General features: G+C 38.5%; 5 protein-coding genes across 5 annotated transcripts; 3 read left to right on the forward strand and 2 right to left on the reverse strand. All coding sequences in view use genetic code 12, as the record gives it.

Annotated features, from left to right (window-relative positions):
* Positions 1–548: 548 nt before the first annotated feature.
* Positions 549–6,707, reverse strand: CCH1 (calcium channel protein CCH1; the record flags this gene model as incomplete). Its single annotated transcript, XM_064997354.1, has 1 exon — positions 549–6,707. The coding sequence occupies one exon, from the start codon at positions 6,705–6,707 to the stop codon at positions 549–551; it is 6,159 nt and encodes a 2,052-aa protein (XP_064853426.1).
* Positions 6,708–7,581: 874 nt separating this feature from the next.
* On the forward strand, positions 7,582–8,661 carry DASC09_037560 (globin; the record flags this gene model as incomplete). The annotated part of the gene is made up of 1 exon (XM_064997355.1): positions 7,582–8,661. One exon carries the CDS (start codon positions 7,582–7,584, stop codon positions 8,659–8,661), a length of 1,080 nt encoding a protein of 359 aa, XP_064853427.1.
* Positions 8,662–9,549: 888 nt separating this feature from the next.
* Positions 9,550–10,341, forward strand: DASC09_037570 (SGNH/GDSL hydrolase family protein; the record flags this gene model as incomplete). Its single annotated transcript, XM_064997356.1, has 1 exon — positions 9,550–10,341. One exon carries the CDS (start codon positions 9,550–9,552, stop codon positions 10,339–10,341), a length of 792 nt encoding a protein of 263 aa, XP_064853428.1.
* A 547-nt stretch (positions 10,342–10,888) lies between these two features.
* Positions 10,889–12,010, reverse strand: DASC09_037580 (uncharacterized protein; the record flags this gene model as incomplete). Its single annotated transcript, XM_064997357.1, has 1 exon — positions 10,889–12,010. The coding sequence occupies one exon, from the start codon at positions 12,008–12,010 to the stop codon at positions 10,889–10,891; it is 1,122 nt and encodes a 373-aa protein (XP_064853429.1).
* Positions 12,011–12,479: 469 nt separating this feature from the next.
* GLR1 (glutathione-disulfide reductase GLR1) lies at positions 12,480–13,871 on the forward strand (the record flags this gene model as incomplete). Its single annotated transcript, XM_064997358.1, has 1 exon — positions 12,480–13,871. The coding sequence occupies one exon, from the start codon at positions 12,480–12,482 to the stop codon at positions 13,869–13,871; it is 1,392 nt and encodes a 463-aa protein (XP_064853430.1).
* Positions 13,872–14,155: the final 284 nt, after the last annotated feature.

The raw sequence follows: 14,155 nt of genomic DNA on the forward strand, positions 1-14,155 counted from the left end.
GTGAGTGCCTATTGTGGATTATGAAGAGTTCGTGTTGCTAGATGATGATGAGAGTTCAACTATTTCAACAAGATGATAATGCATCTATAGGGAATAGATTCTTCAGCCCTGTCAAAAAAAAAAAAAAAAAAAAGAGAGTGCCTGGAAAATATTTTTTTCTCTATTTGTGTTCACGTGACACTTTTACTATTTATCATCGGTTGGTTATTATTATTATTATTATTATATCTATTCACATAGTGATAATTGGCTAGTAGTAGTAATGGGAAAATTGTTTGTAAAGATAAGGGAAAACACCTTCAAAAGTATCGCAGACTGAACACCAAAGAAGAATCTTAATACCTAAGTTACAGAGCAAGAACACTCACATCAAGTCAAACTAAACACATGGACGAAGATCATTTCTCTATCTATATCACTTAATCATAACGGAGGGAAAATAAAGTGAAAGCGAAAATTAAAAACGAAAAAAAAAAGAAAATAAAATAAAGGGTAAAGCATGAACTAAAAAAAAAAAAGAACATAAAGGTAAATAAGCACCACGAAAATCAAATATTTTCTTTTTCTCTGGCTCTTTTAGCATTCCAGTATCTCAAAAATCTCCAGCGCTCTATAAAAGTTTTTCTGGCGTAGTATCTCTTCTTTTTGGCAATTCTTTTATCTAGTTCATTCAATAATAAGTGGCGTTCTAAAAATTTCTTCAAACTTAGACAAGCACCGTCCTGAAACTGGGTATATAATGGGATTTGTCTCAAGACCTTTGTGAATGAAATCCCGGGATAGCCATTAATTTCCATATCGTAGATGGCTTCTTCCACAAACCTTTCAAATTGAACTTTACGGTGTCTGACTTTCTTAACATCAATCGAGTCCAAAGTAGTCGCCATGGCTCGGAAATCGATATCCCAAGCGTATGGGTCTTCCCGTCCATCACTAGTGTATTCTTCTGCCTTGGTGAACCAATTCTCACTAAGATTCTTGATGGATAAACGACCATCGTATAATTTAAATGACAAAACCCCATTGAGACTATGCAAGAAAACGTAAAAATCTCCTGGGCGAATGAATCCCGTGGCATCCGGGTCAAATTTCATCCAAACTTGCTTGAACTTTCTAATTTCTTGACGAGTGATCAATGAACAAGGACCAGTACGATGGTACACATAACTAAAGTTCTCAACCACCAATGAAATAAACAAATTCAAGAAGATGAACATAGATATAACATTCCAACTAATGAAAAGAATATGCGCGTACACGATATTCCCACAGTCACTATATTCATCTGTCGTTGTACAATATGGAGCGTCCACGTAATAATCATTCATGATGTCATTCCATCCTTCACCAAAACTCATTTTGAAAAGAAGTAGCAACGACTTGGTGACGGTACGAACATTCATGTTCCCACTGCCACTTGACCCTATTTTAGCCATTCCAAAAATCTGGTTAAGGGCGATAGCATAAGCCAAAAATAGAACAAACCAGGTAAAAAGCAAAGATAATAACGATGGAACACTGGCTGATGCAAATCTCAACAATAAACTAAGACGGTTACTTCTTTGGATAATAAATATCAATATCAAAAGGCAGAATGCTTTCGAAATATTAGAAATTATATTTGTTTTTGTTTCAAAGGTTGACAAAACAATAATTTGGAAAACCCCGGCAAATCCTGACACAAACAATTGGAAGGCATCCCACCTATTTTTAAAGTCTGGAAAACCTTTGACATATTGCCTCAATGCACTATTAGTAAAGAAGAATGTAGCCGTGACTAAAAACATCACTTGTCTAAACAACTCGAGGGCCACACTGTTTTTTGAATCTTCCATCAACAACATTGCCAATTGGATTGCCAAAAAAATATCATATGTCAATTGCCAAAACTTGTTTTTGTCAATGACAAGATTATAAACTGCCAATTTGAATGGGCCCAATAATTCTTTTTTTGGACGAATTGATGGGGTGACTTGACGTAGCAATTTTTCAACCTCATTCCACGATTTTTGCTCACTTGTCAAGTAAGCATTTCCCGAAGTTCGTGCATAATTACTAATAATGACAGAAACAAACAAATTCAAAATGAAGATCATAGCAAGAAACATGTAAACCACGATGAAAATTGCATTATATGGTTGAGCATATAGTGAAGGAGGTGTTCCAATACCAGTGCTCTGAGTCACATACCCCAAAAGATCCACCCAACCTTCAAGGGAAGAAACTTGGAAAAGGGAAGAGAAAGAATGTGGGAAGGAATCAAAGTAGAGGTAAGGGGGCTCGTAAACTCTTGGGGAAACGACATCCCAATTAAAAACCTGGTTTGAATATTCACCATAACATTGTGCTTGTGTTGATACCAGATCGTTACAAGACGACAATCTTCCATTGAATATATTGAGACCCCAGATGGAGAAAGGAAGCAACAAGCAAAAAGACACAGCAGCCGCACCAAGAATTTTACCGAACCCAGCAATAATAATTCTATGGAAAGTCTTTTTTGCAGTGCTGCTAATAGTTAAAAGTCTGAGAGCCCTAAGGGCCTTGAAACCTCTGACAATTCTCGATGAGTCGCCAATACCACGCACCGACAAGATCAAGTTCAACCATAGAGTGACAAGCACCAATAAATCTAGGACATTCCAAGATGAGCGAAGCATAGCATTTGGGGTATAAATGAAACCATCGGCAATAATTTTGATAATAGCCTCGATCAAGAAAAGTAATGCAAATGCTAAATCACTGTACAAAGTCCAAAACCAAGTCTTATCGCTGGTGTTATGGGCATGAGTGTACAATGGAGTGGCATAACAAGCAAGAACCACGATACACACCGTCCCTATAAGCATGATGGCATTAAAAATTTCACGAAGCCTTTTCTCTGGAGGTCTGCCACCAATTCTTTCACCCACAGCTGGATTAACAAACATTTGGCAAAAGCGACGTAAGCGGTTCTCTGGGGCAAAAACGTACAACACCATGTTAAAACTTGGATTTTTCTCAAGATAAGTGCGCTGACGTGCTGCCATAATTTTATCTTCCATGAGGATGTTTTTAGCAAGAACGTTTGGATTAATGCTATTTTCTATGTCCTCTTGTCTTTTTGCATAGAATGGATTGTCGGTGTAGAATCTGGTTGATCTTTCCCAAAATGCCATTGCTTTTTTCCATACTATATTGTTAAATATAAATTGTTGCTGGGCGCTATTCTGTCTTTGCTTCCCCGCTAATTCTGTCTGTTTTACTTCATCCTCAAGAAAAGAATCAACAAGGGTACCTGACATTAAAAGACCAAAAAGCTGATTCACGTCAGCGGCTTGCTTTTTCTTTAAATTGTTATTGTTACCATTTCCTTTCCAACGCAACCCTTTCTTAAGATTATCCAAGAAGTCCTCTTCTTTTTTATATAAATCTGCAGCCAAGCTTCTGATAAATGTTCTTACCTGATGCCTCTTTTTTTCATTTTCTCCAACTTCCAAATTTTCGGCAATAACGGCAATGAAAATATTTAATAAGATACTATTGGAAAAAATAAACCAGCCAATCAATATAATAGCTCCAAAGGCTCTGCTAAACGAACTTGGGCCATACCCTTGAATAATATAAAGAATTTGCGTCCAATTTTCTGTTGAGGTAATCACATAAAGCCCAAGAAAAGTATTTGGCAAAGTATTAAGCGCAAATTGGTATCCTTGGTCTTGCATTGTTGCATTATCAATCACCCCTTCAAAATAAAAACTGGTGATAATACTGTAAAGGAATAATGACAAGAAATAGAACAATGTCATGTTGAAGATGGTCTTCACATTACCAATAACATCTAACCACAAGTCTCTAACTAAACGGGCCGATGCGACAACTCTATAAAATCTGGCAAGTTGGAAAATAGTTAACCAATTGTAAACTTGACCAAGAGATTCTCTTATAGGAGGAACCACGATAACGGATGTGACGATTGCCAAAAAAAGATCAAATTGGTTCTTTTTAAAACAAAAGAAATGTCTCCAGTGCGGTAAAAACACAATAAACCTCATGATAATTTCGAAAAATAAAACATAAGTCACCCCCATTTCAATATTATTAATAACATTAATCTTTCTGGCTGAAGCATTGGCGCTCCGAAAAGATTGAGCCACAATGTCAACAACAATCACAGTCACCCAAACAATCTCAAAATGATAATATTTCTGCAATTTCAGAGTGATATTATAGGGCATTCCTTTATTTCGAAGGTCGGTATTAAACCAAAAGTTGAGAAAGCCACCAGTTTTTTTCCTATCTTGTTTTGGACCGTCCATTTCTGAAGTAATCTTGAAAGACAGCACAATTACCGCCACAAAAATATTCATTAACCAAATACTCATTATGAAAATTGAAACAATGAAGAAAATCAGAGCAGCCATATTCTCAGCGTCCATAGTATAATACATCAAATCAGTGAAAGTATTCATTGACATAACAACATAGACCAACTCTAATGAATGTAAAAAATTGTCAAAGCTCACGGTTCCGTTGTAAGGATTGTCACCCACTATACAACGAGAATATCGTGGACAATAGAACCCTTTAGTATATTTCAGAGAACTACCGTCGGCATATAAATAGGGCTTTGGATCACCAGTATCTGCGTCAAGCCATCCTCCGCAAAACTGGAAATTATCAAGACTATTATAGGAATTTGAAGGGTCTGATATATCGGTATAGACACACTGACGGCTTAATGATGATTTGAAAGTTTGAACACCAGCAATAGATAAGATAACCCAAAAATAAATAATAAAGAGGCAGATATTTGCAAGCTGTGGAAAGGCATGTCTAAGAGAGCGGATAATTGTGAATGTACCTTCAGTAAGACGAGTTAGACGAAAGATTCTCCAGCATGAAATAGTATGGAAAATCAAAAGTTCATTACTGGTGTCTGCATTAGCCACCGTCAATAGAAAGAAAATCCAGAAACCAACGCATGATATAAGATCAATTACATTCCAGTTATTTCGTAGAAAAGGATCTTTAAGGTTTTCGATATCCGATTTACTAAGAATAACATGAGACCTTAAAGTGAAACTGTGCTTGAGCTTTGCTTCTTGAATTTCTTCTTGTACAATAGTATTTTTGCTTTGAAACAAGAATTTGATTTTCTTGATCAACTTATCCAAGGTGCTTTCTTTTTTTTCCAAGTTAAATTCTTTGTAAAATCCCGAATCGTCGTAGAGACCAAAACTTATTATTTTCGCCAGAATCTCAAGGGTAAAAATCACATTAATTACTAAAATGATCAAATCAACCGATTCGAATTTTCTTGTGTAGAAGTAAGTATTTGTAATTGGGGGGTTCCAAGATTGATAAGCAAGCACCACAGCATGAACAATATAAATAATAAGGAAAAAAAACGCGGGTATCACTTCAAGAGTTTTGGCAATGGAAACTCTTAGAGCATTATAAGGCCCAAAGATCATGAGAGAGTGACCATAAAGGCCAAGATTCTTGTTATAAGTGCTTGAGCTTGGATCTCTTAAAAATAAAGAGTCATCGGGGTCCATGTCATAATTTCGGGAAGCTTGTGCTGAAATACTGGTTATCTCTGAGGTCACCGGAATGAAATTTGGTTTTTGCGGTTGTATGTCGTACATCTGAGGTATTGAAATAGTTTCTGTGACAAGAGTTGGTCTCAGATCATTGCGATCTTCAGGCAATGAGTAGAAGCTGGTATCTCCATTTGGTTGCTCGATTGGACTTTCGATTTCATTCTCGGGCTCCTTGCGCAAGTCACCATCCCCATTCTCATCATTCAAAATCGATATATTTGAAGGGTTATTTATTTGAGATAATCTTCTTGTACTAAGGTCGGTATCTTCCCCATGAACAATACGCGATGAGAATTTGCTGACGGCGGTGGTAAGCCGTCTTTTAAGTTCGCTATTTCCCGAATTCACGCTCTGTGAACTGGTATTTAGATAATAGTTTGGAGGCAATACTCCATCTTCAAGGTTGCTAGTGAAGGAGGCTTCTGAAGTAGATGCGCGGAAATGCGATGGATAACGTGGTGATAAGTATTCAAGACTTGGATCATCCTTTGAGGCCTTAATGGGCAAATTCTGTAATTTGATCCCTCCACGAGGTTGGTCGTCTATACTATCATTATCAAAATCTTCCACCACCATTTGTGGCCCAGGCGAATGAGGAATCCCTATGTGAAGAGACTTCTCCCGTGGCTGTGTGATACTCCCTTTATTTAGTGGTAACCATAAACCAGCAGACGATTTTGTTCCTAAAGCTTCTTTCAAGACTCTATTATCATCGACCAAGTCTACAAGTAACGAGTCATGTCTATTAATATTCAATCCGTCGGAATTGTCGGTTTTGTTATTGTTGGTGTCGAGATTGGAAGCGACAGGGTAGTTTACGTAGGCAAACCTACTTTCTTGATCATCATCTTGATCAAATGAACGGGCACTCTGAGGTTCGTCATAATCTAATTGGTTTTCATTTTGCGGTAGTGATGAGTGATTTTCGATTATTAATTGAGGAAGACGTGAAATTCCATTATTCCCTAAAGAAAAAGGCCGGCCTCTGGCATGGATCTGACTTGAAGAGTCTTCAAACGGGTTCACGACATCTTGATTATCGTCGCTTGTCAAGAATTGGGGGTCTTCATCAGAAGACCGACTGGCCTGATAAGAAGACCTTTGTGATTGATTATAGGACATGTGCCTATTTTCTTTTCTATGATATATAGTTTCTAGGGATAGATCAAAGTTATCGCGGCACCCTTTGTAATGATTATCATCGTTTTTTTCTACAGGCGCCTCAGCCCTTTTGATGGGTGTGTTTCTAAGAATAACTCAGAGCGGTTTTTACCCTGCCGTCAACAGCGAGTACAAATTGGCTGTGTGTTTTGTATTATGGCTACGTAAATAGATGTAGATTATTAGGGAGAATAAAGATACTTTTTTGAAGATTGTATTTTATTATATGTGGAGGTGTTATTAGTATTAATGATTACATCCCTCCAGGCGTTTATGTTGTTGTGGTTGTTGTTGTTGCTCGTCTTTTTCAGAAGATCTGATGTACACTTTTAGACTGGGTTCTTAGTGGATTTTTTCAAGATAATCCTGGACGAGACAGACAGAGACGTGTATCTTGACGCAGACTGGATCCCTAGTTCTTTTTACTGTTCTGAGAAACCGCCATCTATCAGTGGCGGTTTGGTGAGCGCAAGTAACGATGAAATAGAAATATGTAACATATTCATACAAATTCCACACTCACTGTCTGTGGGAGAAAGAACTCACCCGACCCCTCTTGTTGCGAGGGCACCGCCTGGGTGGGTCGTGGGTCGTGAGGGTGGTTGCGTTACCCTGTGTGGGTGGATGGATACCCATGACGCACTAAAGTGCACGCCTATGCGGTGCCAATGTGTGTGACACAGCGGGCGCCTTAGACCGCTTCTCCAAGCAAAATCGGTTTATAAACCACTGGATTGTCTTTCGGTGTCCCCTGTCGTCCTGCTGTTTTTCTTCCTCTTCCTGCTGTTAGTATCTGATCTGACACTTCCCTATTATATACATCCCTCCCCCAATAATGTCTTCTCGTTTCACCAGACTCTTCAAGCCTGCCAGAGGGGCTTCCCACAAGGACTCTGACACTTTTTCGATTACCATGTCGCTGGTTTCTTCTTCTACCTCGAATGATGAATTGAAATCTACCTCCGAAACTGCTTCCACTGTAGTCGGCACCATTTCTGACAAAAAGGACGTGATCTCCTCTCATTCAATCATCTCCTCTCCAGCTAAGCCTACCGACGCCCTTTCCCTCGCAACCCTGGCCACCGTCACAACCACCACTCACGAATTCTTACAAGGAGACCGTAGTTTCAGCAAAGGTTCTGTCGAACCTAGTGCTACTGTCTTAGGCTCTTCTATCCTCATCAACAGCTCCTTGAACGACTCTGCTTCCTCGTTTGCTTCCACTCAGGACGAAAATGTCACTCTCAAGTTCACCGAGGCCGAGGTCCGTCTTCTTAAATGGTCCTGGAACGAAAATATCACTACAAACAAGGATAACAAAAATCCATCAGCTTCGAAGACGGCTGTCCCAACCCCATCTGCCCCAGTTGATGGAAAGCTTAAGCATAACAGTATTGCTGAAGCTTTCTCGTCTTCGCAATTTTGGTCCGATATTTACAACAACGTTAGAGTGTTAGATGAAGATCTTTTGAAAATCTTGCCTACTCCAGATCATCAAACGGTTTTTTTCACTGGTATCATCCGTATGGCAGTGCTTAGTAGTAGCGACTTGACTGTGATGAATGAATATTTGCGCAGTATCGGCCGTCGTCACGGTATTCTTTTCGGGGCTGAACCAGGTTATTTCCAAACTCTTGGGATCGCGGTTATTAGAGCCCTTAACGATCGTTTTGATGAAGATTTTACCCCTCAATTGGAACACGTGTGGATCTTGTTATACTGTTTTATCAGCAACACAATGATTGAAAGTTGCTCTGTTGACCCAGTATTACCTGAAAACGTTAGTGTTGGTTTAGTTACCATCCATGAAAATAAAGACGAAGAACCAAAAGGTTCTTTAAAGAAAAAGAGATCGGTCTTCCACAACACTCCCCTGACTTACAATGGTCATATAGGAAAATCTCGTTTTGGCTGATTATTATTAAGACATTTTTTTTTTTTGCTTCTTTTTCATGTTTTTTCCTAGATCTTCTGCATTTTTACTTTGATTTCTAATCTTCATTTCTTAATGATGAAGAAATGCTCTGCTTTTGTTTTTTTGCTTGTATTGTCCTTTTTTTTTTTTAATTTCTTCTGTTGTTCTATTTGTTTCATTTTACGGCTTCTTAAACATTGTGCAAATTTACTGTCTTGTCTAATTATATTCACTTTCCATTCTCTATTATTATTATATCTTTTTTTCTTTTTTTCCCCCAATTCCTTGTATATCAGGGTACTCCGATTCATATAAAATGATTACGCCTTCATTAAACTTCATACTCGTATACGATATACTGGAAAAAACCCCCCGGAAAAATACCACAGTACTAAAAGGCATTCCTAAAACGGTTTTGTATTTTTGCAAAGGCCAAGAAAGACCCACACGGTCTGCTCCTATTGGCTGACGATAAAGACAATAGGGTGATGCATGTTTTTCCCATCGCCGTGGCTAGCGATCGGGGTGCAGGCATTATTACCTGCTGCTGCTGGAAATCTACTACTGTGTTCAACGCAATGGGGAAATAAGGAGAGGCTGTAGAGATCATAATAGAAACATAGAGCCACTAGTGGGTTTGATAACACAAATTGGCTTCTTGTGACTCGTCAGCATCCATGCTATTTTATCTCATTTTTGCCTGTGTGTGTGTTTGGGTCTGCCTATCTGTTATCCTTTGTTACCCGCAAACCACACACATACACACACACACACTCTCTCTCTCTCGAAAAGTATAGTTCACATATAACGCTGACTGATTTGTAGGAATCCATCCCAATGACCAACATAAACATATATGTATATATCCACCCACCTTAACAAGAAAATATGGCTACTCCTACCAATGTCACTTACAAATTGACCTATGACAAGTTTCTTCTCTTTGGAGATCTGATAACCGAATACTCATATTCTCCTCTACCACTATACCCAACCGGGCATACCACCACCCCAGAGTTCAACTTTGGGGGTTACTTGACCGATATCTACACTAGAAAGTTGGCCGTCACGCAGAGAGGTTATGCTGGTTACAATTCGGAGCAAGCCAGAGTGCTCTATCCTAAGATCTTGGATATTGAACATACAAAGGATTCCAAAGTCTTATTTTCCACCATCTTTTTCGGCACTAATGACGCTACCATGGGGGATTCTGCCCAAAGTGTCGAGTTAGAAAGATACGAGGAAAACATGAGATTCATTATTCAAACTGCGTTGGATCGTGATATCAAGGTGGTGGTGTTTGGTCCTGGGTTCCACGATCCTGAACGTTGGAGCATTCGTTTGACCGAAGTTGATATTGCCGGTGGGAGATTCAGAAGTAATGAAAGTAATAAGATCTACTCTGACAAGTTGCAGCAAGTGTGTGAAGAATTAAAGGTACCATTTGTTTGTCTTTACGACATGTTTGTGGCCTACGAAGGTGATTGGAAGAAAGACTTGTTGACCGATGGTATCCATTTCACTGGTAAGGGCTACCAACTCATGACCGATGGCCTCATGAAGGCTATCAAGGAAAACTATCCCGAATTGTTGCCTGAGGCCTTGCCAATGATTTTGCCACCTTGGAGAGAACTCGTCACCACTGAGGAGCTCCCTGGAGTTATTGAAAACGCCAATTGAATAGACTGTCATAGATTATATAGTTTTTATTAGTTTGTTGTTACTCATTTTTTTTTTTTTGTGCTAATAGAATTAGATTCCATTATTGGTAATATTTTTTATTGGCTGTAAAGCAAATCTGAACCAATTAGAGGAGTAGAAAAATATATTATAACTAAACGACTCTATCAAGTCTAAAAAGGGATGCAAAATAGAAGTGTGGAAACTGAAAATTATATAGAACACGAAAGAGATGTGACACAAAATACAAGTCCATGTTATGTGTAGTATAGTATAGTATATTATAAGGTGAAATCTAGCAAGTATTGAGAAGAAAAATGGTATCATATAACAAACACACAATAAAAAGAAAAAACACAACCAAACAACGAAGAACGAAGAAAACCTTTCCCAAAACCTAACATTAGAATAAAACATTTCCTATAAAAATCAACAAAACCTTCCCACAAAAATTAATAAATCTTTCCGAAAATGAAAAAGAGAAAGAAAGAAAGAAAGAAAGAAAGAAAGAAAGAGAAAAAAAACGATAAATTCAATAAGTGGTAGCTCATACTTTGTGATTTCTTTGATTAAATATTTTGCGAAGACCATTTCTTATAATGGAAGCATTGTAATCCAAAATAGCATTGAATTTTCCTTGGTCAAGCAGATCATCAATATTGGATACAAATCCCACTAAGCATAACTCACAAGCTACCTCATTTAAGTGTAGCTGAATATTGGGGTAAAATTTGGAAGTACTTCTTAACCTTTCCCTTCTTTTGATACCTTCTGAAGTCGTTTCTTCTTCAAAGCCAAGATAGGAATTGATGCTGGCGATATTTTCGTCCAAACTTTTAGTGATTTCCATAGAATTAGAGCAAATTAAGTAATCTAAATCAATTACCACATCCATAAATTCCGAGGCAATACGGTATATTCGTTCATCCACGGACGACGAATCAGTGGCAAAATATAATTTGGATTTCAAATCGCAAAGTATGACTTTATCGAGTTTTGATTTGATGACAAAATTATTCAATAGGCATTGTAGTTGAGGTAATTCCGGCACCAAAGAAGAGAATATTTCTGATAACGCGTGGTGAACTGACAGATCATAAATCGAAGTTTCGTAGAACCCAATATTCTCGAGTTTTTCCAACCCGGTTTCGTATAACATACAAGCGGTCAAGGTTTTCATGGAGTATCTTATATTTTCGTGTGATTCAAACGGTAACGTATCGACTTTATGAATCAATACATTAATTTTGACATTTGGATATTGGTGATTGACAAACCTGACCACTTTTGATAAGTCTCCGGCCAGATCATAATAATCTCCCACACTGATATCCATGATGTATAATAAAGATCTTGCCTGGGAAAACAAATGGTGAAGATTGAACCTGTCATGATCATCAACGAACATTTCGAATTGCCCTGGGATTTCCAAAAGGGAAAGGTTGATCAAAGAAGAGAGGTTGATCAAAGAAGAGAGGTTCGAGAGCTCTGGACTGGTGGTGCTTTGAAGGAATGCTGTTTCATGAGGTTTCTTTCCTTGGAACACGCACTCTATGATCGAAGATTTACCACATCGTGGCTTTCCCATCATTATGGCGACTCCCAGATTGTGATGATCTGATCTGGGCCTAGGATCAACCGATAACAGAGGATTAAAATACCAACTCATGTATGTATCTCTGCAGAGCTGCTCTTCAAGAAGTTATGAGGATTGGTTGTTTCTGGTACATCTTACACAAAAAAATATATATTCCATTAGAAAGAAGATAGGAAATGAAAAGAAAGGATTTTTTTTTTATTTTTCTGCTTTTAAGAGAGATAAGAAGTGGGTTCAGGCTGGGAAGAACCTCATTGAATCACACACCTCGAAAGACCCATCAAAAGGCGATCGATGACCTCACCGCAGGAGAGCCATTCTGGTGGGTGCTTTGTTCTTCTTAACTCCTCCCCTGGCACGTGAAATTCGGGGATTTTCGACATTTTTTTTTTTTTTTTTTGGTGTGGATTAAAAATCAAGTTTGTGGGTGATAAGGGTGATTCATTCAGGGAACAAGAACTTGTTTTATTTGATAGTCAATTGTTTTCTTTTTTTCACTACTACCAAACATTAAGATTATCTAAACACATTGTGATTTATCATGCCTCCAACTCCTAAACATTTCAACTACGTCGTCATTGGCGGTGGGTCCGGTGGTGTCGCTTCTTCTAGAAGAGCTGCTTCTTATGGTGCCAAAGTGCTTTTGGTCGAATCAAAGCGTATTGGCGGGACTTGTGTCAATGTCGGGTGTGTTCCAAAGAAAGTGATGTGGTATGCTAGCGATATGGCCCAACGTATTACTCAAGCAAGAGACTATGGTTTTGGTTTGGTCGAACCGGAATTCAGCAAGACTTTCAGTTGGGGGGCCTTCAAGGAGAAGCGTGATGCTTACGTGAAGAGATTGAACGGTATTTACGAAAGAAACTTGGCCAAAGAAGGGGTTGAGTTGTTATACGGGACTGCATCTTTCAACAAATCCGGGAACGTCGAAGTCAAGACCCTTTCGAATGAAATCCAAGAATTCACCGCCGATAAGGTGTTGATCGCCACCGGTGGGAGAAGTGTTTGGCCAACGAATATTCCTGGTTACGAATACGGTATTGACAGTGACAAATTCTTCGAATTGGAAACCCAACCAAAGAAGGTGGCCATTGTTGGTGCTGGGTACATTGGGATTGAATTTGCCGGTGTTTTCCAAGGATTGGGTTCCGAAACCCACTTGATCATTAGAGGGCAAACCGTGTTGAGAAAGTTTGACGAAATCATTCAGAACACGATTACCGACCATTACATCAAGGAAGGTATCAATGTCCACAAATCCAGCAATGTCACCAAGGTTGAAAAATTGGAGTGTGGTCAATTGAAGGTTCACTTGGACAATGGCGAACCGCTTGTTGTCGATACTTTGATTTGGACCATCGGTCGTAAATCTTTGATCGACATTCACCCAGAAAACATTGGGCTTAAATTGAATAACCGCGAGCAAGTTGTTGTTGATGAATATCAAAACAGTAATGTCGCCAACGTTTTCTCCTTGGGGGATGTGGTTGGAAACGCCGAATTGACTCCAGTGGCCATTGCTGCCGGTAGAAAATTGGCCAACAGATTATTTGGTCCTGAAATTTACAAGAATGATAAAATGGATTACACTAATATTCCATCGGTGATTTTCTCTCACCCTGAAGCTGGGTCAATTGGTCTCACTGAAGCCGAAGCAATTGAAAAATACGGTGAAGAAAACGTCAAGGTTTACAAATCAAGATTCACCTCGATGTATTACGCCATGCTGGAACACAAGTCTCCTACCGCTTATAAATTGGTGGTTGAAGGTAAGAATGAAAAAGTTGTGGGATTGCATATTGTTGGTGACAGCAGTGCCGAAATTTTGCAAGGTTTCGGGGTTGCCATCAAAATGGGTGCCACCAAGGCTGATTTCGATAGCTGTGTGGCGATTCACCCAACCAGTGCCGAAGAAATTGTTACTCTTAGATAGATAAAAAAAAAAAAAAAAAAAAAGAAAAAGTCTATTCAATAATTATAAAGATGATGGATTGGTATATATTTGGAATGGATGTTTAGGCAATATTCATAAATGAAATTAACAGTAGGCAAAAACCTAACAGTAAGCAACATGCATTGTATTAAATTAATAAATACTAATCTTCAAACCTGCTAATCAATAACATTAATCAACTTTGACTTTTCAACAACTCTTTCGCGTCTATCATCAAGAACGTCTCAGAAAGTACACTTAAAAGATTTTTTTTTTTTTTTACA

This window comes from Saccharomycopsis crataegensis (assembly GCF_037102585.1).
Source record: "Saccharomycopsis crataegensis DNA, jcf7180000000084, whole genome shotgun sequence".
In the NCBI taxonomy this organism is placed as follows: Eukaryota; Fungi; Ascomycota; class Saccharomycetes; order Ascoideales; family Saccharomycopsidaceae; genus Saccharomycopsis; species Saccharomycopsis crataegensis.